The 24,539-nt window shown below is 42.5% G+C and overlaps 1 protein-coding gene across 1 annotated transcript in view; it reads left to right on the top strand.

Annotated features, from left to right (window-relative positions):
* Positions 1-24,539, top strand: part of ARID4B (AT-rich interaction domain 4B) — a 557,657-nt gene that overhangs the window by 373,128 nt on the left and 159,990 nt on the right. The window contains exon 19 of the mRNA XM_040429305.1: positions 10,597-10,798. Coding sequence (XP_040285239.1) covers positions 10,597-10,798 — 202 coding nt within the window. The remainder of the gene's footprint in view (positions 1-10,596; positions 10,799-24,539) is intronic.

Genomic DNA, 24,539 nt, shown 5'->3' with positions numbered 1-24,539 from the left:
GGAGATACCAGATGTGTGACACTTTTTTGCAGCCTAGGTGGGCAAAGGGGCCCATATTCCAAAGAGCACCTTTCGGATTTCACTGGTCATTTTTTACAGAATTTGATTTCAAACTCCTTACCACACATTTGGGCCCCCTAGAATGCCAGGGCAGTATAACTACCCCACAAGTGACCCCATTTTGGAAAGAAGACACCCCAAAGTATTCGCTGATGGGCATAGTGAGTTCGTGGAAGTTTTTATTTTTTGTCACAAGTTAGTGGAATATGAGACTTTGTAAGAAAAAATAAAATAAAAAAAATCATCATTTTCCACTAACTTGTGACAAAAAATTTAAAATTCTAGGAACTCTCCATGCCCCTCACGGAATACCTTGGGGTGTCTTCTTTCCAAAATGGGGTCACTTGTGGGGTAGTTATACTGCCCTGGCATTTTCCAGGGGCCCTAATGTGTGGTAAGTAGGTAAATGGCCGGTGAAATCCTAAAGTTGCTCTTTGGAATATGGGCCCCTTTGCCCACCTAGGCTGCAAAAAAGTGTCACACATGTGGTATCGCCATATTCAGGAGAAGTTGGGGAATGTGTTTTGGGGGGTCATTTTACATATACCCATGCTGGGTGAGAGAAATATCTTGGCAAAAGACAACTTTTCCCATTTTTTTATACAAAGTTGGCATTTGACCAAGATATTTCTCTCACCCAGCATGGGTATATGTAAAATGACACCCCAAAACACATTCCCCAACTTCTCCTGAGTACGGCGATACCAGATGTGTGACACTTTTTTTGCAGCCTAGATGCGCAAAGGTGCCCAAATTCCTTTTAGGAGGGCATTTTTAGACATTTGGATACCAGACTTCTTCTCACGCTTTGGGGCCCCTAGAATGCCAGGGCAGTATAACTACCCCACAAGTGACCCCATTTTGGAAAGAAGACACCCCAAAGTATTCGCTGATGGGCATAGTGAGTTCGTGGAAATTTTTATTTTTTGTCACAAGTTAGTGGAATATGAGACTTTGTAAGAAAAAAAAAATAAAATAAAATCATCATTTTCCACTAACTTGTGACAAAAAATTAAATATTCTAGGAACTCGCCATGCCCCTCACGGAATACCTTGGGGTGTCTTCTTTCCAAAATGGGGTCACTTGTGGGGTAGTTATACTGCCCTGGCATTTTCCAGGGGCCCTAATGTGTGGTAAGTAGGTAAATGGCCGGTGAAATCCTAAAGTTGCTCTTTGGAATATGGGCCCCTTTGCCCACCTAGGCTGCAAAAAAGTGTCACACATGTGGTATCGCCGTATTCAGGAGAAGTTGGGGAATGTGTTTTGGGGGGTCATTTTACATATACCCATGCTGGGTGAGAGAAATATCTTGGCAAAAGACAACTTTTCCCATTTTTTTATACAAAGTTGGCATTTGACCAAGATATTTCTCTCACCCAGCATGGGTATATGTAAAATGACACCCCAAAACACATTCCCCAACTTCTCCTGAGTACGGCGATACCAGATGTGTGACACTTTTTTTGCAGCCTAGATGCGCAAAGGTGCCCAAATTCCTTTTAGGAGGGCATTTTTAGACATTTGGATACCAGACTTCTTCTCACGCTTTGGGGCCCCTAGAATGCCAGGGCAGTATAAATACCCCACATGTGACCCCATTTTGGAAAGAAGACACCCCAAGGTATTCAATGAGGGGCATGGCGAGTTCATAGAAATTTTTTTATTTTGGCACAAGTTAGCGGAAATTGATATTTTTTATTTTTTTCTCACAAAGTCTCCCTTTCCGCTAACTTGGGACAAAAATTTCAATCTTTCATGGACTCAATATGCCCCTCACGGAATACCTGGGGGTGTCTTCTTTCCGAAATGGGGTCACATGTGGGGTATTTATACTGCCCTGGCATTCTAGGGGCCCTAAAGCGTGAGAAGAAGTCTGGAATATAAATGTCTAAAAAATCTTACGCATTTGGATTCCGTGAGGGGTATGGTGAGTTCATGTGAGATTTAATTTTTTGACACAAGTTAGTGGAATATGAGACTTTGTAAGAAAAAAATAATAATTTCCGCTAACTTGGGCCAAAAAAATGTCTGAATGGAGCCTTACAGAGGGGTGATCAATGACAGGGGGGTGATCAATGACAGGGGGGGTGATCAATGACAGGGGGGGTGATCAATGACAGGGGGGGTGATCAATGACAGGGGTGGTGATCAATGACAGGGGGGGTGATCAGGGAGTCTATATGGGGTAATCACCCCCCTGTCATTGATCACCCCCCTATAAGGCTCCATTCAGATGTCCGTATGTGTTTTGCGGATCCGATCCATGTATCCGTGGATCCGTAAAAATCATACGGACATCTGAATGCAGCCTGACAGGGGGGGTGATCAATGACAGGGGGGTAATCAATGACAGGGGGGTGATCAGGGAGTCTATATGGGGTGATCACCATAGTCATTGATCATGCCCCTGTAAGGCTCCATTCAGACGTCCGTGTGCGTTTTGCGGATCCGATCCATCTATCAGTGGATCCGTAAAAATCATGCGGACGTCTGAATGGAGCTTTACAGGGGTGTGATCAATGACAGGGGGGTGATGAGGGAGTCTATATGGGGTGATCACCACAGTCATTGATCACGCCCCTGTAAGGCTCCATTCAGACGTCCGTATGCGTTTTGCGGATCCGATCCATCTATCAGTGGATCCGTAAAAATCATGCGGACGTCTGAATGGAGCTTTACAGGGGTGTGATCAATGACAGGGGGGTAATCAATGACAGGGGGGTGATCAGGGAGTCTATATGGGGTGATCACCACAGTCATTGATCACGCCCCTGTAAGGCTCCATTCAGACGTCCGTGTGCGTTTTGCGGATCCGATCCATCTATCAGTGGATCCGTAAAAATTATGCGGACGTCTGAATGGAACTTTACAGGGGTGTGATCAATGACAGGGGGGGTGATGAGGGAGTCTATATGGGGTGATCACCACAGTCATTGATCACGCCCCTGTAAGGCTCCATTCAGATGTCCGTGTGCGTTTTGCGGATCCGATCCATCTATCAGTGGATCCGTAAAAATCATGCGGATGTCTGAATGGAGCTTTACAGCGGTGTGATCAATGACAGGGGGGTAATCAATGACAGGGGGGTGATCAGGGAGTCTATATGGGGTGATCAGGGGCTAATAAGGGGTTAATAAGTGACGGGGGGGTGTAGTGTAGTGTAGTGGTGCTTGGTGCTACTTTACTGAGCTACCTGTGTCCTCTGGTGGTCGATCCAAACAAAGGGGACCACCAGAGGACCAGGTAGCAGGTATATTAGACACTGTTATCAAAACAGCGTCTAATATACCTGTTAGGGGTTAAAAAAAACACATCTCCAGCCTGCCAGCGAACGATCGCCGCTGGCAGGCTGGAGATCCACTCTCTTACCTTCCGTTCCTGTGAGCGCGCGCGCTCACAGGAAATCTCGGCTCACGCGAGATGACGCCTATTGGCGTTAGCGTAGCCTGGGGGAGCCGCCGCAATGACGCCTTTCGGCATTAGCGTGGCGGCAAGCGGTTAAATGGACTTGGTGGCAGCTTGTGCTGGCGCACCACAAGACACAAAATGGCCGCCGATCACACCAGAAAAAAGTGACAGAAAAACACTCTGGGCAGCCTAAAAACAGTGAGCAATTAACTAGCAGAAGTTGAATGATTCACAGCTGTAGATCGATCACTTCATTAAGTGTTTTTGCTGAGTTAATCCCTGCCTAATCTCGCCCTAACAGCAGCTGCATCCTCTCCCTACACTAATCGGAGCAGAGTGACATGCGGCGCTACGTGACTCCAGCTTAAATAGAGGCTGGGTCACATGCTGCACTGGCCAATCACATCCATGCCAATAGTAGGCATGGCTGTGATGGCCTCTTGGGGCAAGTAGTATGACGCCTGTTGATTGGCTGCTTTGCAGGCTTTCAAAATGCGCCATAGAAATCGCCGAAAAACGAACCCGAACCCGAATTTTTACGTAAATGTTCGAGTTCGGGTCCATGTCACGAACATCCCAAAATACGGTACGAACCCGAACTATACAGTTCGGGTTCACTCATCCCTACTTTTAGGTAGTCTCCACTACCCCAGGGCTATTGTACATACTCCCCAAATATTTGCTGATACTACAGAGGCAGTTTCAAAACAATAGCTGTCCATTGCACTCACAGCTATGCTCTCCATAACAGTAGGTATCATTTATAGCTTTTGAAAACAAAAGGACAGTTTCTATGGCTTTTACAAGGCAAGCAAAACCAACTTGTTGATAACCAAATGACACCTGGAACAGGCTGCTGTTTAAAGTTTTCAATTTCTTATATTATCATGAATGTTGTCAATGTTGGCTTCCAACAACTCTATTACTAAGGTTAGTCCTGTAATATATATCCATTACTAGGGGTAGACCATGTTCTATATATCTATTACTAAGGGTATCCTGCAGTGTAGAAAATGCAGAAATAAGATAATAATGCACTTAATAAAGTAGATGCAAGCATTATATATGGACAAAGTCCTCACTCTGATATGATAAAATCTGAGACACTTAGCCAATATATTTTGATCAAAACACATCTGTGCCCGCCTACCAAGCGCTAAGGTGCTCTCAGGTCAGCTGGGTCCTACGCTAAACCTACCTAAGCCATTGGGCTTCTATGTTCAGGAGCGCAGACTCCGCACATATGGTGTGCTGCTTCTAGTCACCTCCATGTGCACCAATGGGAGGAGAAGCAAGCACACCTATATGTACCATGAATCCTGCAGTGTATATCTATTAGTAGGGGCAGTCCTGCAGTATATATATATATATATATATATATTACTAGGGGTAATCCTACAGTATAAATGTATTAGTAGGGGTAGTCCTGCAGTTGACTACCACTAGTAATACATTTAAATTGCAGAACTACCCCTAGTTTTATATATATATATATAAAACTAGGGGTAGTTTTGCAATTTAAATGTATTACTAGTGGTAGTCAACTGCAGGACTACTCCTACTAATACATTTATACTGTAGGACTACCCCTAGTAATATATTTATACTGCAGGGCAACCCCTAGCAATAGATATACATACTGCAGTATGTATATATTACTAGGGGTAGTCCTCCAGTATGGTATGTGAGGACATGGCACACAGAGCAGGGACCGGGCTGTGGAACTGATGATGTAGCAGGCGGTGATGTCAGTGTACCTGGTAAGAGTGGGAAGGCCGGAGTCTCCCTATGTTGAGAGCAGGAAATTGAGCCAGGACTTGTAGTGAAGGGCTGTCATTGGCTGGCGGGCATCATGTGACAACTTTGGGGCTTTCAGATAGCATTCTAGTTAGCAGTCAGCTTCTTGGTAGAAGCTGTGGCTCTGTCAACACACAGCGGCTGGCAGGAGGAGGATGTGCCACCATGAGGCGGATCCCTCGGACAAGACAGAGAGGATTTTGAGTGTCTGAGACTCTCACACATTGCTGGTCGTACTGTCAATATCATGCACATGCAAGATACAATGTGGGAAAAGTAAGGCTGGGCTCTGCTGGCCCACTTCCTAGTAGAAGGCAATTGGCCCACTGGGAATTTTCCCACTGAGGTGCATTGCCAATCCACATCTGTCTTCTGCCTACCTAAAAGTTCCCTCTTCTTCTCTGTGTTTTGTCCCCATTCACTGTAGCGCTAGGCAGGGTTGTCTCTTATCCCCAGCATTTCTTGCATTAGCAAAGACACCTCTGGCTATTTTTATTCACAATTACTCTGATACGGTTTTTCTTTATGTTGTATCCTCTACATATAAGACTACTTTATTTGCTGATGACCTTTTGGTGACACTTAGGCTTCTAATTTCCCTGCCAAATCTGTTTTGTGTTTCTGAACAATTCTCTATTATTTCAGGTCTCTGTATTAACAGAACTAAGTCTGAAGTCTAAGGCCTCATGCACACAACCTTTGTGTGTTTTGCGGTCCGCAAACTGCGGATCCTCAAAACACAGATGGCATCCGTGTGCGTTCCGCAATTTGTGGAACGGCACGGACGGCCATTGATATAACTGCCTATTCTTGTCCGCAAAACGGACAAGAATAGGACAGGTTATATTTTTTTGGAGGACCTATCGGACAAACAATCAGTAGATTTGGTTTTCAGTACCATCTCTTTGCTGAGATGGTACTGAACTATACACCTAACCCCCTGACATCATCCTTGGTTTACTACAAAACAACAGTAATTGTCTGTTAGCTGTCTTAACAACTTAACCTCTCAAAAACGGAACTTCTTATTTTTCCATCTACTAACCCAAACTTGATATTTCATTTTCCGTCTGTGGTACTATCATAACTCCTGGGTAGCATGCCTGTTGTTTTGAGGTTATTTTTGACTTGGTTCCCCATACTGACTTTCACTCTCTTGTCATCTGCGTCTCAAGAACATCTCCAGAATCTGCCCTTGTCTCACTGTGGAAACAGCCAAAACGATTGTTGTTTTGATTCATTCTCATCTTGACTACTCTAACTCGTTTGTAGTTGGTCTTCCACTCACTAAACTCTCTCCCCATCAGTCTGTCCTAAATGCAGCAGCCAGGCTCATCTATTTGTCCACCACTACACCAATGCCTCTTGCCTGTGCCAGTCACTTAACTGGTTGCCCATCCACCACAAAATACAGATCAAACTTCTCACCCTTACCCACAAAGCTCTCCACAGTGCTGCACCTCTGTACATATCCTCCCTCATCTCTGTCTATCACCTTACTTGCTCTCCGTTTTGCAAACTATCTAAGACATCCTCCATAATTCGAGCCTCCCATTCCCACCTTTTGTGGCACCCCTATTCCCAATCTTTCGAGCATGGCCCGCACGCCTAATGTTTTATTTGTTTATTACCCTGTAATTTTGTGATGTCTTTTGATTTGTACATGAACCCTCTGAATTGTGAAGCGCTGCAGAATATGGTGGCGCTATATAAATAAAGATTATTATTATTATTATTATTGATCCTTCTGATCCCAAGTGGCGGTCTGATTGAATTAACATTCAGAACAAGAATTCTACGCTCTTTTATAAGTATTGATGATCAGGGGCAGATTAAGGCTACCATGGGCCCTGGGATGAATGAAGAATATAGGGCCCCCCAGTTTAACACACAGACATCTAAACAGAATCATGCTTACTACATATATACCATGACAGCATTAATAATGAGTTGGTCCCCCTTTGCTCTTTGGTGAAGGCTTTCTAAAAGAATTTGGAGTGTTTCCATTCGTCGAGAGCATTTTTAAGCTCAGATATTTATATTGTTGAGAGGACCTGGCTTGCAATCTCCATTTTAGTTTATCCCAAAGGTGGTTGATGGGTTTTAGCTCAGGACTGTGTGTGGTCCAGACAAGTTCTAACACCATAATGGCACCCAAACCATGCCTTTATGGAATTGCTTTGTACAAACAAAATAGGGCCTTCTCCAAACTGTTCCCACACAAAGCTGAAAGCATTAAGATTTCCCTTCAGTGAAATTAAGCGTCCTGGGCCAACGCCTGAGAAACACCTCCATAGTATTAACCCTCCTTCACCAGAATTTACGGTTTGCACGAGGCAGTTAACTTTCCCCGGCATTCATGAACCCAAACTTATCCATCAGACTGGCAGATAGAGAAGAGTGATTTGTCACTCCACAGAACATGTTTCCACTTCTCCAGAGTTCAGTGGTGGCGTGCTTTACATGATTCCATTCGATGCTTGGTTCATTTGTTCTGAAAGAACTGGTGTAACTGAGTCTGGTTTGTAGGCTTCCTTGAAGGCACACATTTTCTCAGTTCTGCCAATAAATTTTTTATATGGGAGTGAGGTCAGAAGTTTGTGATGGTCACTTGCAGGATAACAGGCTGAACTAGATGGACAGATGTCTTTTTTCAGCCTTATAAACTATGTTACTATGTTAAGCATATGGAGACTGCATGGATCAGACCATGATCATGATCCACTTCACTGCTTCATAGAGCACAAATAGTTAAAGTGTGCCGGATTTTAGGGCTGTCTTTGCTGTGCGTGGTCAGTGAGTGTGGCTGCCTCACTAATGCCACAGGCCACTTCTCATTCCTGTAAATTGTTTTAAGATAGTGGGCAGTTTGGGTGGTCATGGAACCCCTGAGAGACTTGGGCCCCCGACAGCCACCCAAAATGCCCATATTATAATCCACCACTGTTGATGGTATGTTGAGTAGATTGATTTATATTTTTGTGGGAAAAGATTTATTAAAGTTTATCATTTATACGTTTAAATTTCTCCTCTTTCTGACTTCACTGTTCACGTGGGATATCAGTGATTGATAGCATTCTCTGTGTAAGTGTGTTTACGGAGATAGCTGTCAGTTACTCATAACATCTCCCCCGTGAAATAGCAGAGATTTAAATGTATAAATTATAAGGCATGTTAGTTTTTTCTGCTCTAAAACATGCTGCCTGCAGAGATGAGTATTTTAAAATGTATTTTTTTTTTTTTTTTTTGCAAAAACAAAACATTACAGCTCGGGCCACTATGGGGGCATTATTAATGCAGGGGCCTCTATGGGGGACATTATTACTGCTGAGGCCACTATAGGAGACATTATTACAGATGGGGGACATGTGTACTGAGGGAACTGCAGGGGTTGGGATCTTTATAAAATAAAAAAAGCTAATGGAAAACGGATGAAAAACGTCTATTAAAAATGGACAGACGACCAGAAAATAGATGCACAAATGGTTGAAAAATTACCATGAAAAACTGACATTGTGTCTGTTTTTAACAGACTTTTTTTTCACTGTCATGTGCATGTAGCCTAAGGCTACGGCTACACAGCGACATTTATTGTAATGATAGTCTATGCCGGTGTCATGCTACTGCGACATGAAAATTCCATCCAAGTGTGACATCGGTGCGATGACACGTCACAGTGTAGTTGTTCTCAGTCGTGCGACACATGTCACTGTGTAGCCCTAACAATATATATGGCTGGTGGAAGTTAATTGACGGAACTGAGCATGAGTAACCACCTCAGTAAGTTGGGCAGAGAAATATTAAAAAATAGCAGGTGGCACTATACAAATATATTTTATTGAATAACTTAGTGGCTCTACAAAATTTTTTAATTACATGCAATTTTCAAAGTATTGAGATCCAGGTGCTGGTTTAAAAATGTTGAATATTTTGCGCTGGACAACACCTTTAAAGAGTCTCTGTCAGCATTATCAGACGGATTAAACCAGGCATAGTTCTTGATAGGGTTGAAAATGCCGATTACAATGATACCTTTCTTTAAACAGCTGCAGAGATATCTCTGTTTTTATTCCTATGCTAATGAGCAAGTTTGAGGACCAGAAGGCCAGACTAAGCCCTTGAAGCACTGCTTTTGTGACTCTCCTGTGCTGCCCCCCCCCCCTTGATTGACAGGGCTAAACATCATGCATGGTGAGGGCAGAAGCAGCAGATTCAGTCATGCTTCCCATATCTGTGACACTCTGCTGTGGCTCAAACTTTGCCTTTACACTGTGAAACAGATCTTGTAGATAGGGCATATTATGTATGAGTATAAGGTAAGAAGTAAAATTCATCCTAGAGCTGTGTCATAGCTTGATATCGTATACAAAATTTTGCATTATAGCATTACTTGCATCAGGCCATTTTGCCATAAACATAAGATTTTAATGTCTGTCAAGTTTTATTATGGTTTAAATTAGGGAGAAAAATTAACTAAAGAAAAAGTCTCTCTTGGTATTTGAACTTGAGACCCTCTAAATATGTGTGTTGCTTAACTCCAGTCCTTACGGACCACATGACAGTCATGTTTTCAGGATTTCCTTAATATTAAGCAGGTGATAAGTGTCAATGCATCAGGACTTACCATAGCTATTCATTCATTGGAAAGCAAAAAAGTAGATGAGCAGCACACACTATGGAGGTGCAATTCCTTGGAGTAGACCACGGACTGGATCCAATTCAAATATGTATAAAGAAAATCCAAGGCAGCACACACCTCAGGACTTACCATAGCTATTCATTCATTGGGATATTCTCAAATCATGACCAGATGGGCCCTGAGGACTGGAGTTGAGCAACACTGCTCTATATGGAAGGCAGAACACTTACTTTCAGGCTATATCCCTGCCATGTTTAGAATAGGGATTTTACTATGCTTAGAAAGCTAATACATGTCACTGGTTTCTTTTTTTTCTCTAAAGCGGTTGGGCTCTTCTTTGCGGTAGCGTCTCACTCCGGTTTGAGTGAGACACTATTGCGTCAGAAGCTATGGTACAGCGTGACCTCATGAGAAATCTCAGTTCTTGTGAGATTACATTGCATCAGGATGCTGTGTGATGGCGATCGTTCAATTGCATCTTTTAGTGCTTGGAGCTCAAGGCCAAAATAGTTGTGCACACCATTATTATTGTATTTATTTATTTCATTATGCTTTGATTTTTTATTTATACATGTGTTGATATGTATGCATATTAGTGCTACTTTTTATTTCTTATATCTTTGCATTTTGAAAAATATTGCATCTAAAACAGATTTATAGCTTTCTCCTAATCTTTTTTTTTTTTTAACAGAGTAAGATGGAAACAGATCACAGCAAATCCAAGTCAGAAAAAGATGAAAATTGTCCTAAACAGTGCAGACTGTTTTCAAGACCATTATTCCAACCATGTGACCTGGACAACGAGTCACCTTTTGATTCTTCAGAAAGTAAAAATTCTGGCTCAGGTCCTTTGAAGCCATTAGAAATTACTTCTATTTTGAATGGTCTTCAAGGTACAGACATAAAATAATCATAAAAAGTGAAAAAAAAATATCACTGCATAAATATGAACAGAACGGCAATCGACGATGCCTCGGGTTCATTACTTATTGCAATGCAATGCAAAAAACCTATTGTATGTGTATTTGAGTAATATCAGTATTTCTAGCTACAGTATATTGTCACTTGTATGGTGCTTTTCTAAACCATCAGTTTACCCCTTTGCAAGCTCTATCTCAATCAGCTAGTTGCTATGATGTTCTGGCTGAGTTCCCTATTTTTTCCCTGTGTACATTCACCTACACCTCAGTGAGACATGAAAACAAGCAGTCAGTCTGCAGAATTAACCCACTGTCCTGTAAACACAGCAGAACAGTGTTTAGGATATTATAAATAAGATTTTACTCCAAAAAGACTAAGCATCTTGGAATCAATCAAGCATATGTATGTGAGTTCAATACCTGCTTATTAGAGAATATGTACAGTAGGTAAAATAGCTCTTTCCAGAACAAATCTGCGTATGAGTGTATGCCATCCCCCCTCCTTCTAACTCTGTCTCTTCGCAGCTTTTGTCTGTATAATATTCCTCATTGAAACTGAAAAATCAAACACCTAAAAATCATTAGAGTAGGTTTATTAAGACTGGTGTTTCATAGGTCAGTCAAAAAAAAAAAAGATGAACGCTTATTTGACCATTCTAAAGTTGAAAATGAAATTATTTTAAAATCCCCAGAAAACTCCCATAACTGTTGATAAATACTCTACATTGTTTTTCATTGAGTGCCGCATACCAGAGTGCCAGATACAGACACTATTAAAATCAGGTATATGGTAGAAGAGGTGCCTGATAAGTAGAGAAAGAAGGATATTTCTTTGAAATTACCTTCTGGTAAAAGCTGAAAATGGAAATTTCTTCTTGTAGATCATATGAAATTTCGTAGGTTTTATTTAGTTTGAAATGTAAAAAAAAAAAGAAATGGCTACAAAGTAGAAAGCAGTAATTGTGCAGTACATGTCATGGAGAACACAGAGCATATATAAATTAAAAAGCATGACAAGCACTGGTATGTTTGACATAAAGATAGCCAGTTACTTTCTATATTAAAGGGGTTGTCTGAGATAATGAAAAATCTTAGACAAGCTCTAAATTGACTTAAAGAGGACCTTTCACCCGAAGAAAGTATGTAAACTCACCATAAAGACGTGTAGAGCGGCGCCCAGGGATCCCCCTGCACTTACTGTTATCCCCGGGCGCCGCTCCATTCTCCGGTTATAGCCTCCGGTATGTTTGTAGTTGGTGAGTTTACATACTTTCTTCGGGTGAAAGGTTCTCTTTAAAGTGCGTCTGTCACCATGATCAACCCTGTTAAACCAGGCAACCTGAGTCTTTTGTCTCTATGGTGAATTGTTGCAGAGATAAAGTGGGGAAAATAAGTATTTGATACACTGGCGATTTTGCAAGTTTTCCCACCTACAAAGAATGGAGTGGTCTGTAATTTTTATTGTATGTACACTTCAACTGTGAGAGACAGAATCTAAAAATAAATCCAGGAAATCACATTGTATGATTTTTAAATAATTAATTTGCATTTTATTGCATGAAATAAGTATTTGATCACCTACCAACCAGCAAGAATTCTGGCTCTCACAGACCTGTTAGTTTTTCTCGAAAGAAGCCCTCCTACTCTGCATTCATTACCTATATTAATTGCACCTGTTTGAACTCATTACCTACTGTATATAAAAGACACCCGATCACATAATCAATCACACTCCAACCTCTCCACCATGGCCAAGACCAAAGAGCTGTCTAAGGACACTGGGAACAAAATTGTAGGCCTGCACAAGGCTGGGATGAGCTTCAGGACAATAGGCAAGCAGCTTGGTGAGAAGGCAACAACTATTGGCGCAATTATTAGAAAATGGAAGAAACACAAGATGACTGTCAATCTTCCTCAGTCTGTTGCTCCATGCAAGATCTCGCCTCGTGGGGTAAGGATGATTCTGAGAAAGGTCAGGAATCAGCCCAGAACTACAAACCGGATTCCAAAAAAGTTGGGACACTATACAAATCGTGAATAAAAACTGAATGCAATGATGTGGAGGTGCCAACTTCTAATATTTTATTCAGAATAGAACATAAATCACGGAACAAAAGCTTAAACTGAGAAAATGGTCCATTTTAAGGGAAAAATATGTTGAATCAGAATTTCATGGTGTCAACAAATCCCCAAAAAGTTGGGACAAGGCCATTTTCACCACTGTGTGGCATCTCCCCTTCTTCTTCCAACACTCAACAGACGTCTGGGGACCGAGGAGACCAGTTTCTCAAGTTTAGAAATAGGAATGCTCTCCCAGTCTAATACAGGCCTCTAACTGTTCAATCGTCTTGGGCCTTCTTTGTTGCACCTTCCTCTTTATGATGCGCCAAATGTTCTCTATAGGTGAAAGATCTGGACTGCAGACTGGCCATTTCAGTACCCGGATCCTTCTCCTACGCAGCCATGATGTTGTGATTGATGCAGAATGAGGTCTGGTATTAGCTTGTTGAAAAATGCAGGGTCTTCCCTGAAAGAGATGACGTCTGGATGGGAGCATATGTTGTTCTAGAACCTGAATATATTTTTCTGCATTGATGGTGCCTTTCCAGACATGCAAGCTGCCCATGCCACACGCACTCATGCAACCCCATACCATCAGAGATGCAGGCTTCTGAACTGAGCGTTGATAACAACTTGGGTTGTCCTTGTCCTCTTTGGTCCGGATGACATGGCGTCCCAAATTTCCAAAAAGAACTTCGAATCGTGACTCGTCTGACCACAGAACAGTCTTCCATTTTGCCACACTCCATTTTAAATGATCCCTGACCCAGTGAAACACCTGGGCTTGTGGATCTTGCTTAGAAATGGCTTCTTCTTTGCACTGTAGAGTTTCAGCTGGCAACGGCGGATGGCTCGGTGGATTGTGTTCACTGACAATGGTTTCTGGAAGTATTCCTGAGCCCATTCTGTGATTTCCTTTACAGTAGCATTCCTGTTTGTGGTGCAGTGTCGTTTAAGGGCCCGGAGATCACGGGCATCCAGTATGGTTTTACGGCCTTGACCCTTACGCACAGAGATTGTTCCAGATTCTCTGAATCTTTGGATGATGTTATGCACAGTTGATGATGATAGATGCAAAGTCTTTGCAATTTTTCGCTGGGTAACACCTTTCTGATATTGCTCCACTATCTTTCTGCGCAACATTGTGGGAATTGGTGATCCTCTACCCATCTTGGCTTCTGAGAGACACTGCCACTCTGAGAAGCTCTTTTTATACCCAATCATGTTGCCAATTGACCTAATTAGTGTTAATTCGTCTTCCAGCTCTTCGTTATGCTCAAATTTACTTTTTCCAGCCTCTTATTGCTATTTGTCCCAACTTTTTGGGGATTTGTTGACACCGTGAAATTTTGAATCAACGTATTTTTCCTTTAAAATTATACATTTACTCGGATTAAACGTTTGATCTGTCATCTACGTTCTATTACAAATAAAATATTAACATTTGCCATCTCCACATCATTGCATTCAGTTTTTATTCACAATTTGTTTAGTGTCCCAACTTTTTTGGAATCCGGTTTGTACTAGGGAGGACCGGTCAATGACCTGAAGAGAGCTGGGACCACAGTCTCAAAGATTACTGTTAGTAACACACTACGCCGTCATAGATTAAAATCCTGCAGGGCACCCAAGGTCCCCTTGCTCACACCAGCACATGTTCAGGCCCATTTGAAATTCACCAGTGACCATCTGGATGATTTAAAGGAGGCATGGGAGAAGGTCATGTGGTCAGATGAGACCAAAATATAACTTTTTAGTATCAACTACACTCGCCGTGTTTGGAGGAAGAAGGATGAGTACAACCCCAAGAAGATCATACTTGCTTTTCTGCAAAGGGTAAAGGACAACTACACCGTATTGAAGGGAGGATGGATGGGGAGTAGTAAGAGGGTATATGTTTTGTCAAAGTGACAGGTACCACGCCCCCTTTTATATCGCTTGATATTAATTTTATATCGCTTGATATTAAATTTATAGTGCTGGCTATTAAAATTTATATCGCTTGATATAAAATTTATAGTGCGTGCTATTTGATATTAAAATTTATATTGCCTGATATTAATTTAATATAATCGCATTAAAAATCAAACGATGACAAATATAATTAGTTTAAAAAGCTTTATTAATTTTCCTTATTTGCAACAGTCCCGTATGGACAGACACGTTTGATTGTAATTACAGCATCGTATACATAAGCGTTTCATGCGTTTTGTTACAAATGATCGCACAATACAGTCATGTTTTCGAAAATCGTTAGTGAACATTTTTAACACATTTTCAAAAGATATTCCTTTAGAGAGACATTGTAAGATATAGATACAGTAATGGCCGCAGACTGTACTAACGGCATCTTGTATTTGTCTGTTTTGATACATTATAGTCTTAGAATTTTTATATAAAAACTGCATAAAGTCGCCAGGAAATATTTCATTTGCGGGTGATAAACCATAACTATAAAAAAAAATAGATATATAATTCGGGTATAATATAATTAAAATCCAATGCTTCCCCCGCTGATACGAATTATCCGTATTTACAATGTATGCCGCGGGAATACACCTTTTAAATATGCGCCTGGCGTTAATATCAGCTTTAATAACACAGGCAATTTCATAATTATTCATGTTTATTGAAAATCATATAATACCTCCCGCCGATTATTTATTTCAATAATATTTTCATGAACTGAATATACAATCATGTTAATTGTGTTCGCAATCGGTTCAGCAAATCTAATTTCAGCTCGCAAATTGCCAGTTTTTACTAGAGAGAAATGACCGCCGGGCTCTTGATCCGGTGATAAATCAAAAGCGAACAAAGTATAACCGTTCAAAAACTTGTGCCGATTGACGGATAAAGCGTTGTCGGCCTTGTGTTTCCCCGAAATATGTACTGGGGACATATATTCACGAACAGCTGATTCGTCTTGGAAGTTAGGTTGAAAAGGTTTTGCCGGGATCTGTTGACCATCCAAATATAAGGCTGCATAATTCACATTATAGTGGTTGAAGCACAAAGGATTTCTTTGGTAACTCCCGGAATATGATTCGTTATCCACAAACGCTAGTATTACTGTTTTTGGTAGGCTTCCGAGGAAAAGATTCTCGTGGTTAGATATGCGCGTACCAGCGGGTAACCTATACACTTTAAGCGACGCCCGATCGATCGAGTACTTTGCGTTAGCTGTTAACAGAGCGCGACTGTGACCGATTCTTACAGCGGGCGATACTTGTACTCTTTTGACAAACAGGGAAGCGTGCTGTATTTGGACTTGAAAATGGGCCGCCTCGGCCGACATAAGGCAGAAAGTGTCTTTGTTTCTGGTCAATTTTATCTTTAGATCTAAACCGTTCAGTATTAACTTCGGTTGATTAAATATATCGGCGTAAATGGGGCCCATTAATTCCACACTTCTAAATCGGCCGGAATACTTTGCTCTCTTGCTGAAGCCTTCATTACGCCCGTCGAGAACCCTTTCATCATGATGTCCCGCTGTGTCTTTATAGAATAAACCGGCTGTAAATTGGGACGCTAAAGTTTGTGAATTATAATTTATTAGGGACTCTATATACGCTCTATACGTATAAAGGTTGTCACTTCTTGAAATCAACGTCTCGCCGAGCGTTATATCCAGTTGATTAAAAAGACTCGCTATAGGGTAGTTAATAAGTGCAACGCGGGATCCTTCTGGTATAGGTGTGTTATCAGGACTATTGATTTTGTAACGACGTGTAACAATGTGTTATTAAGGTCGTAATAATATTCACCGCTGCCCGTGATGTAGAATTCCAAAGGGGCATTGTCAGTCATTGCGGCGATTGGCTGCACCTCTACATAAAGCAATTTTTCAATGCTTGTTTGTGTAGGCGGTATTTGAAAGATATCCAACTCTGATTTGGCGTACTCGGCGGAGGCGTCATGCACGAAAGCCATAGCTTGTTTTCTGGCGGCGACGTCTCTTAGGTTGTGCTACTTTATTCATAAAAGTTGGTAAGACAACGGTAGCGCGTTCATGTTTTCTTTTACGCGTTTTTTTACGTATTTGTTCGACACCAGAGCCCTCCTGGCCCTGCCTCGACCTATTTATACGATCCATAAAGGCGGTCGAAGCCGTAGTGACAACGTCTTTAGCGATGTTACGGGCGGCTGTTTTCACGTGCGGTTTTACAAGCTCCACACCTTTCTTAAATAGGGGAACGACACGACGGAACAGACCCCGAAATAACCCGGCAAGGTTAGAACCATGCATGAATTCGGTACCGTGAAATCCGTCCAAACCATGACCGGCTTATGTAATAATGCGTTTATGCGTACGGGTCACCGTACACTCTCTGGGACAACATTTTAGTGCGTCGTCACAGCCCGCGGTCTAAAGTGTAATCGCACAATAGTCTTGCCGTATTTGAATTTAATAGGTTTATTGTAACCGTGTCAAAATGATGTTTACAAACAGGTATATAGTCCGGCCGGTGATACTTTTGCGTAACTATCTCACCATTTTTACCGCCTAACTCGACAGTTCTTAAAAGTTGTACGTAACTATCGCCAACAAGTTGATGTTGGACTATATCTGTACAAACAAACATTGTATAAAAACCGGCTTTAATATCGGGATAAACTTTCTTTCTCTTTTGATGAAACTAGAGCATGCCCCTTTATACCACCAGCATGATGTTCTAAAACAGGTAAGCCGGGTCCTTTGTAGCGGAGAGTGATGTGTTCGGTGTCTACATTCTTGAGCGACGGAGCTTGGGAATACCCCGGCAGCCCCAAAATATTCCCCAACTTCACACAAGGCATAAACTTGTATACTGGTGAATTCATTACATAAACGGTTCTGTCAATATCGTCGTATCTTAGATGCAGTTGATCGGGAGGTATTTTTATAGATTCAAGTTTGCTATTAATGGCTTTGATGAGATCGTGCATATTGGAGTAATAACCCGATTTAACAAAAAGCTCGCTGATCGGCTCGTCGCGCTGCGCGACGTAGAATACACCATCTCCGGGGCCAAAGGTCTCCCACGTATGTGGATACTGAATCTCCACTAAAGCCACTTCGTAAGGGCCGTGAAGATGGACCGCTTTTGCTAACTTAGTGGTGTAATCGGCGATGCTGTTTTCGGGATAAAGTTTGGCGGATGCGTTGCAGGGCAGCGTGATAAAAAACGATCCGTCCTCCATAGTTTACAGATACATCAACTGTTTTTCAGGCACCCAAGAGTTATAATTGTCAGGGCATCCTATCCACTTTACAAAACACAACATTTTACCCCGAACTTTCTCCTTTTTCAGTATTTTTTCTATCCTGTAAACTCGTAGCTTGTCGAGAGTTACTTTTTGGACTTCCTCTGGGTAGAACGAGCCTTCAATGAACTCATCGGACAGGTCTTTCAACTTATAAAGGGGTCTGAGGCCCCTAGTGTTTACAGAGTGAATTTAAAATATCTCGTCCGTATAGGTTTGTTCATACCCCTTTGTAAAAACCCCCTTATACACTGCGTGCAGAATTATTAGGCAAATGAGTATTTTGACCACATCATCCTCTTTATGCATGTTGTCTTACTCCAAGCTGTATAGGCTCGAAAGCCTACTACCAATTAAGCATATTAGGTGATGTGCATCTCTGTAATGAGAAGGGGTGTTGTCTAATGACATCAACACCCTATATTAGGTGTGCATAATTATTAGGCAACTTCCTTTCCTTTGGCAAAATGGGTCAAAAGAAGGACTTGACAGGCTCAGAAAAGTCAAAAATAGTGAGATATCTTGCAGAGGGATGCAGCACTCTTAAGCCTTCTTCAAGCAGTGGTACAGGAAGAAGTCTGCATCCTTCAAGAAAAACATGATTTTCATGCAGGACAATGCTCCATCACACGCGTCCAAGTACTCCACAGCGTGGCTGGCAAGAAAGGGTATAAAAGAAGAAAATCTAATGACATGGCCTCCTTGTTCACCTGATCTGAACCCCATTGAGAACCTGTGGTCCATCATCTAATGTGAGATTTACAAGGAGGGAAAACAGTACACCTCTCTGAACAGTGTCTGGGAGGCTGTGGTTGCTGCTGCACGCAATGTTGATGGTGAACAGATCAAAACACTGACAGAATCCATGGATGGCAGGCTTTTGAGTGTCCTTGCAAAGAAAGGTGGCTATATTGGTCACTGATTTGTTTTTGTTTTGTTTTTGAATGTCAGAAATGTATATTTGTGAATGTTGAGATGTTATATTGGTTTCACTGGTAAAAATAAATAATTGAAATGGGTATATATTTGTTTTTTGTTAAGTTGCCTAATAATTATGCACAGTAATAGTCACCTGCACACACAGATATCCCCCTAAAATAGCTAAAACTAAAAACAAACTAAAAACTACTTCCAAAAATATTCAGCTTTGATATTAATGAGTTTTTTGGGTTCATTGAGAACATGGTTGTTGTTCAATAATAAAATTAGTCCTCAAAAATACAACTTGCCTAATAATTCTGCACTCCCTGTATATAACGCACAATTCTGACGTGATCACCTATATTTAATACCGGTTTAACTTTTTTAATAGTATAGTAATACCCGTAGATATTTTTCCAAACGGCTAAAGAGTTCTCTTTTGTCACATCGACGGGGCGCCGCCTTATAGTTCTGTGGTATGTACGGTTATAACTATACACCAGGTCTTGTAACTTGTCGATGTACCTGTACGTGTTTTGTTCTCTAAGATAGCGCCACATTTTAGTTTTCAGCGTTCTATTAAAACGTATGACCAACGCTGCCTTAACAGCATTTGTAGTTAAAAAATGATGTATTTTATAGGTTTCACAAAGACGCCTCATAGGTTTGTTTATAAACTCACGGCCCCGATCAGTCTGAAGCTTTCTGTGGGTTCGACCGCTTAACCTAAATATCTGCTCAAAAGCGGAAGCCACTGTAGCGCCGGACTTATTTGAAAGGCCCGACACCTAAGCATATTTAGATAGAATATCAACGACCGTCAGCAGGTATTTTACACCATTATTTTCTTTAGAAAAATCCATCATCGACACAAGATCTGCCTGCCATTGAGCATCTATATCAGACACCATAACCTTGTTTCTTGTAAAGGATTTTTTTTAACAGTTTTGTACAATGTGTAAGTATCCTCGTTTTTTACAGAGTCTTTTCTTATTCCAAATTTCCGGACTTCTCTAAATAAGGATTCAACGCCCCCATAAGAGCCGACAGGCGTGTAGTACTGTTTTCGCAATATTTTGCTATTTGCAGGCATTTTAGCAGTGTTTTAAACAGCGTCTACTCAACAATGCGTCCTAACTGTTTATACAATTTTAAATAATCAAGCTATTATATTTATTGTAAAAAGAAAAAACAGAATACACTTTATTTAAAACAGTTTATGTATAGTAAATAAAACATAAGACATTGCACACAAAGAAATTTTATATACATGCAAAGTAAAAATGTATGTAAAACAAATAAAAACATTATAAGATGTTTAATACAAAGAAAGTTTATATACAATCGCCAAAGTAAGAAAATTTACAACGTTAACCAAGCAGCTTGCAACAAAGGCGGGAGCCTCTTTTGAGGTAGTAATGAGCCACGCGTCGACACAGTAGGCGATGTTAATAACACCTGCGGTGTAAAAGGGCTTCAAGCCTCGTCAAAGGGCTCGCTCAGCGACCGCTTTTTCAAATTATCGAAAAGTTCTCTTGTTCTTGTATTACCGATAACCGTTGACGGGGCGTTCAGCTGTGCGATAGTCTCCATAAAATAGTCCCAACCGTGAGGTTTAGGGTCCATTCACACGTCCGTTATTTCTTTCCTGATCTGTTCCGTTTTTTGCGGAACAGATCTGGACCAATTCTGTACTCATTCATTTTCAATGGGTCCTGAAAAAAAATCAGACATTGAGCTGTCCGATTTTTTTCAGGACCCATTGAAAATGAATGTGTACAGAACTGGTCCAGATCTGTTCAGCAAAAAACGGAACAGATCAGGAAAGAAACAACGGACGTGTGAATGGACCCTAAATCTTAGGCAACCCATGACTCTGAGTAGCTGTTCGAATCAGGTCAATAATGTTGGAACCGGGTACAGTTTGTTCTTTGTAAATGAATTCACTCATAGCGTTCCAGTACGGCTTATTAACCGAGCGGTACAGTTTACTTAACAATAGTTTTTTCTATAGCGTGTATTAATACTGTCAAGTATCTCGTTAGTATCTGTGCTGATTGAGGTTGCATTTGACAATTGTTGTTGATCGGTTTGCGGCTGTGTAATCAGGGTTATACCCAACATTTCTTTACCGGACTGTTTGTTGAGCATTAAGTACCTCTGTAACACGGCTGTGTATCTCTTAATTTTTTCATCATCTGAAAGGTAATTTCTGTGTAGTATTTCGCTAATCTCATCATCTAATCGCCGTATGGCGGTTTGGCGTATATCTGTTGCATCTGCGGATGTTTTTTTAAGCCTGTCCATTTCATTTTTGGAAACCAGGAACATTTTCTGTGCATACTGCATTATGAATCACCGGCTGTATTAGCTATCAGGCTAGTGATTAAAGGTATTGCAAAGCCGAGCAAAGCTCCTATAAAACCGCCGCTCTGGTTCACAATACGCTTCTTTCCTTTAATGGAGTACTTTTTATCGCTTAATTTCTTTATAGCCCTTCGTCATTTTTTCAATATATTTTTTGGGCGCTCTTTAAGAGGCATCTTTCCTTTAAGGATATTAAGCGCGATCTCGCCAATAGCCGATATCAAATTATTACTGGCGTTACGTAATATTGATTTTCGGGCCTTCAGATTTGTTTTGACTAATGCTTTTAAAAGATCCCAATTACGCCGGATCCTGTTCGACAGCCTTACAGCACCAGCGCCGCTAACAAAAATAACCGTAAAGATGTGAGATACCTCATTTTAGAGCTTCTTTTTGCACACATAAGCCACCGGCAGATCTGGTGGGAACAGACCGGTTCTGAGTCGTAGGTCCTCAGGCGTGTCAGATCTTAAATCTACAAGTAATTAGCCGTAAGGCTTGTGTGTAGCATCTTCAAAAGCTTCTAAAAAGAAACGTGTTTTACCGGGTGTAACGGACCGTTTCAGCAGACAAGGGGTTAAAATCCGTTTAGGCGATATGCTCCTTTCTGAGAGACAGGCACAGCTACTCCAGAACACCAAACTCCCGAACTGGATACAAAATAGCACTCCAAACTGGAACCTCACGAATAGCTGCTAGCAGACGAACAGGAAAAGCAGACAATCAGCTTACACTCCTGACAATCAGTCTCTAACAGCATACAGTAAATCCCCCCAAGAACGAGACAAGGCTCCGTGTTGAGGGTCAAGCAGTGGTCTGAGGTGCTGTAACACCCAGCCTGGTTTTTATTACAGTTGTTGCAAATACAGGTCCGCCCACAGGGAGGTATAAAACAACCAAGCCCATCTGGTGTACACGCCCCTCGGGGACCAAAAGGAAGACTGGGACACAGGACAGATATGCAGCACTGCAGGATACACAAAGACAATACATCCCCACAATGCATCATGGTTTCCTCCTCTCTGCCCTGGAGACACCCGAGGAGTAATCCAATTATCTCTCAAGACAAAGAGAAATCACCAATACACATGTGGGGACAACAGAACAAAAATCACCATTTAAACATACAATGTCACAACCCTTTTCAATACACAGACATTTAACATCCCAACATGGCACGAATTAGACCAGGAGTTCAAGTGAGTTCAAGTCCTTTGTGAACAAATGAGGCCTGGCTGATGAGAGGGCCCATAATCCTGGGGCAAGAGGCCAGCAGCCAGGCCCCTCCAAAACCCAGTGGCGAGGTTGGTTTCGCCACACATCTCCCCCTCCCAGGGAAGACTAACCAGGTACCTGACCTCACGGTCAGTACCTGAGTTAGTCTGGCAGTCCACCCACAACCCAATACTGGACCTGTTGGATTTGGTAGCCTGTCTCTGTCCAGTGAGTCCACCAAGGTTATGTTGGTAGCTGGTACTCCCGGTCTCTGTGTTGCTCCCTGGCTTGGAGTGGAGGTTGCTTTGTGGGCAGGGATCAGCGGTACTCTGCCCTGGTGCCAGCGTTACCATGGAAGAAGCCTGGTTGGAGCCTGGTTGTTGGAGGGGGAGACCGACTGTCTCTACCCCCTGTGCTGTAAGTGCAGAGACCACGGTCCCATCTGCACTGTTGTGGGGCTTACTGTCTCCCCCTGGTGCGTTAAGCTGCCGCTGGGGAGAGGGGGTAACAAGCTCCTCTCCCATACATACTTCCAGCCACTGGGGAGGGCGACCGACCGTCTCCGCTCCCAATACAGTGTCCTGCTGCTGGGGAAAGGAGACTGGGCTCTCTATTCCCTGCTGGACACTCTGCCGCTGGGGGACAGGACCGACTGTCTCTGCCCCCTGTAACTCCGCCTGCCGCTGGGGAATGGAGACTGGGCTCCCAATTCCCAATAAATCACACAGCCCCTGGGGAATGGAGACTGGGCTCCCAATTCCCTGTACATCACTCGGCCGCTGGGGAATGGAGACTGGGCTCCCAATTCCCAAAAAATCATGCTGCTGCTGGGGGGCAGGAACAACTACCTCTGCCCCCTGTAACTCAGCCTGCCGCTGGGGAGGGAGGACGCTGCTCTCCTCTCCCTGCATTTCACACTGCCTTCCCGGCATATCACTCTGCTGCTGGGGGGCAGGAACAACTACCTCTGCCCCCTGTAACTCAGCCTGCCGCTGGGGAATGGAGACTGGGCTCCCAATTCCCTGCAATTTACACTGCCGCTGGGGAATGGAGACTGGGCTCCCAATTCCCTGCAATTCACACTGCCGCTGGGGAATGGAGACTAGGCTCATAATTCCCTGCTGGATACTCTGCCGCTGGGGAGAGGAGACTGAGCTCTCTCTGTCCCGCAACTGTAACTTCCGATGGAGGTCCACCCAACGTGGCAGCTGACCGTCACCTTCTGCCCGGTATCGTAGGGTCTTGAACACTAGACTCCTCACGAACTTCACGGATTTCTCAGCTGGATTGGGTCCGAAGAAGTTCAGCCACAACCACATTATACGGTCGAATTCCTCAATAGAGTATCTGTACTCCACTGCTGGTTCCATCCTGGTGCTTTTAGGGTCGCTGTACTGAGACATGCGTTGCCCTTAAGTTGTTTAATCCAAAGAAATGGTGTCTCCTGTAGCTGTCCTTCTGGCTGTAGGAACGATCCCGCTGCTTGCCACCAATGTAACGGACCGTTTCAGCAGACAAGGGGTTAAAATCCGTTTAGGCGATAGGCCCCTTTCTGAGAGACAGGCACAGCTACTGCAGAACACCAAACTCCCGAACTGGATACAAAATAGCACTCCAAACTGGAACCTCACGAATAGCTGCTAGCAGACGAACAGGAATCAGCTTACACTCCTGGAAATCAGTCTCTTAACAGCATACAGTGGATCCCCCCAATAACGAGACAAGGCTCCGTGTTGAGGGTCAAGCAGTGGTCTGAGGTGCTGTAACACCCAGCCTGGTTTTTATTACAGTTGTTGCAAATACAGGTCCGCCCACAGGGAGGTATAAAACAACCAAGCCCATCTGGTGTACACGCCCCTAGGGGACCAGAAGGAAGACTGGGACACAGGACAGATATGCAGCA

Source organism: Bufo bufo, chromosome 4 (assembly GCF_905171765.1).
Source record: "Bufo bufo chromosome 4, aBufBuf1.1, whole genome shotgun sequence".
In the NCBI taxonomy this organism is placed as follows: domain Eukaryota; kingdom Metazoa; phylum Chordata; class Amphibia; order Anura; family Bufonidae; genus Bufo; species Bufo bufo.
This window is presented reverse-complemented; position numbering and strand designations above follow the sequence as displayed.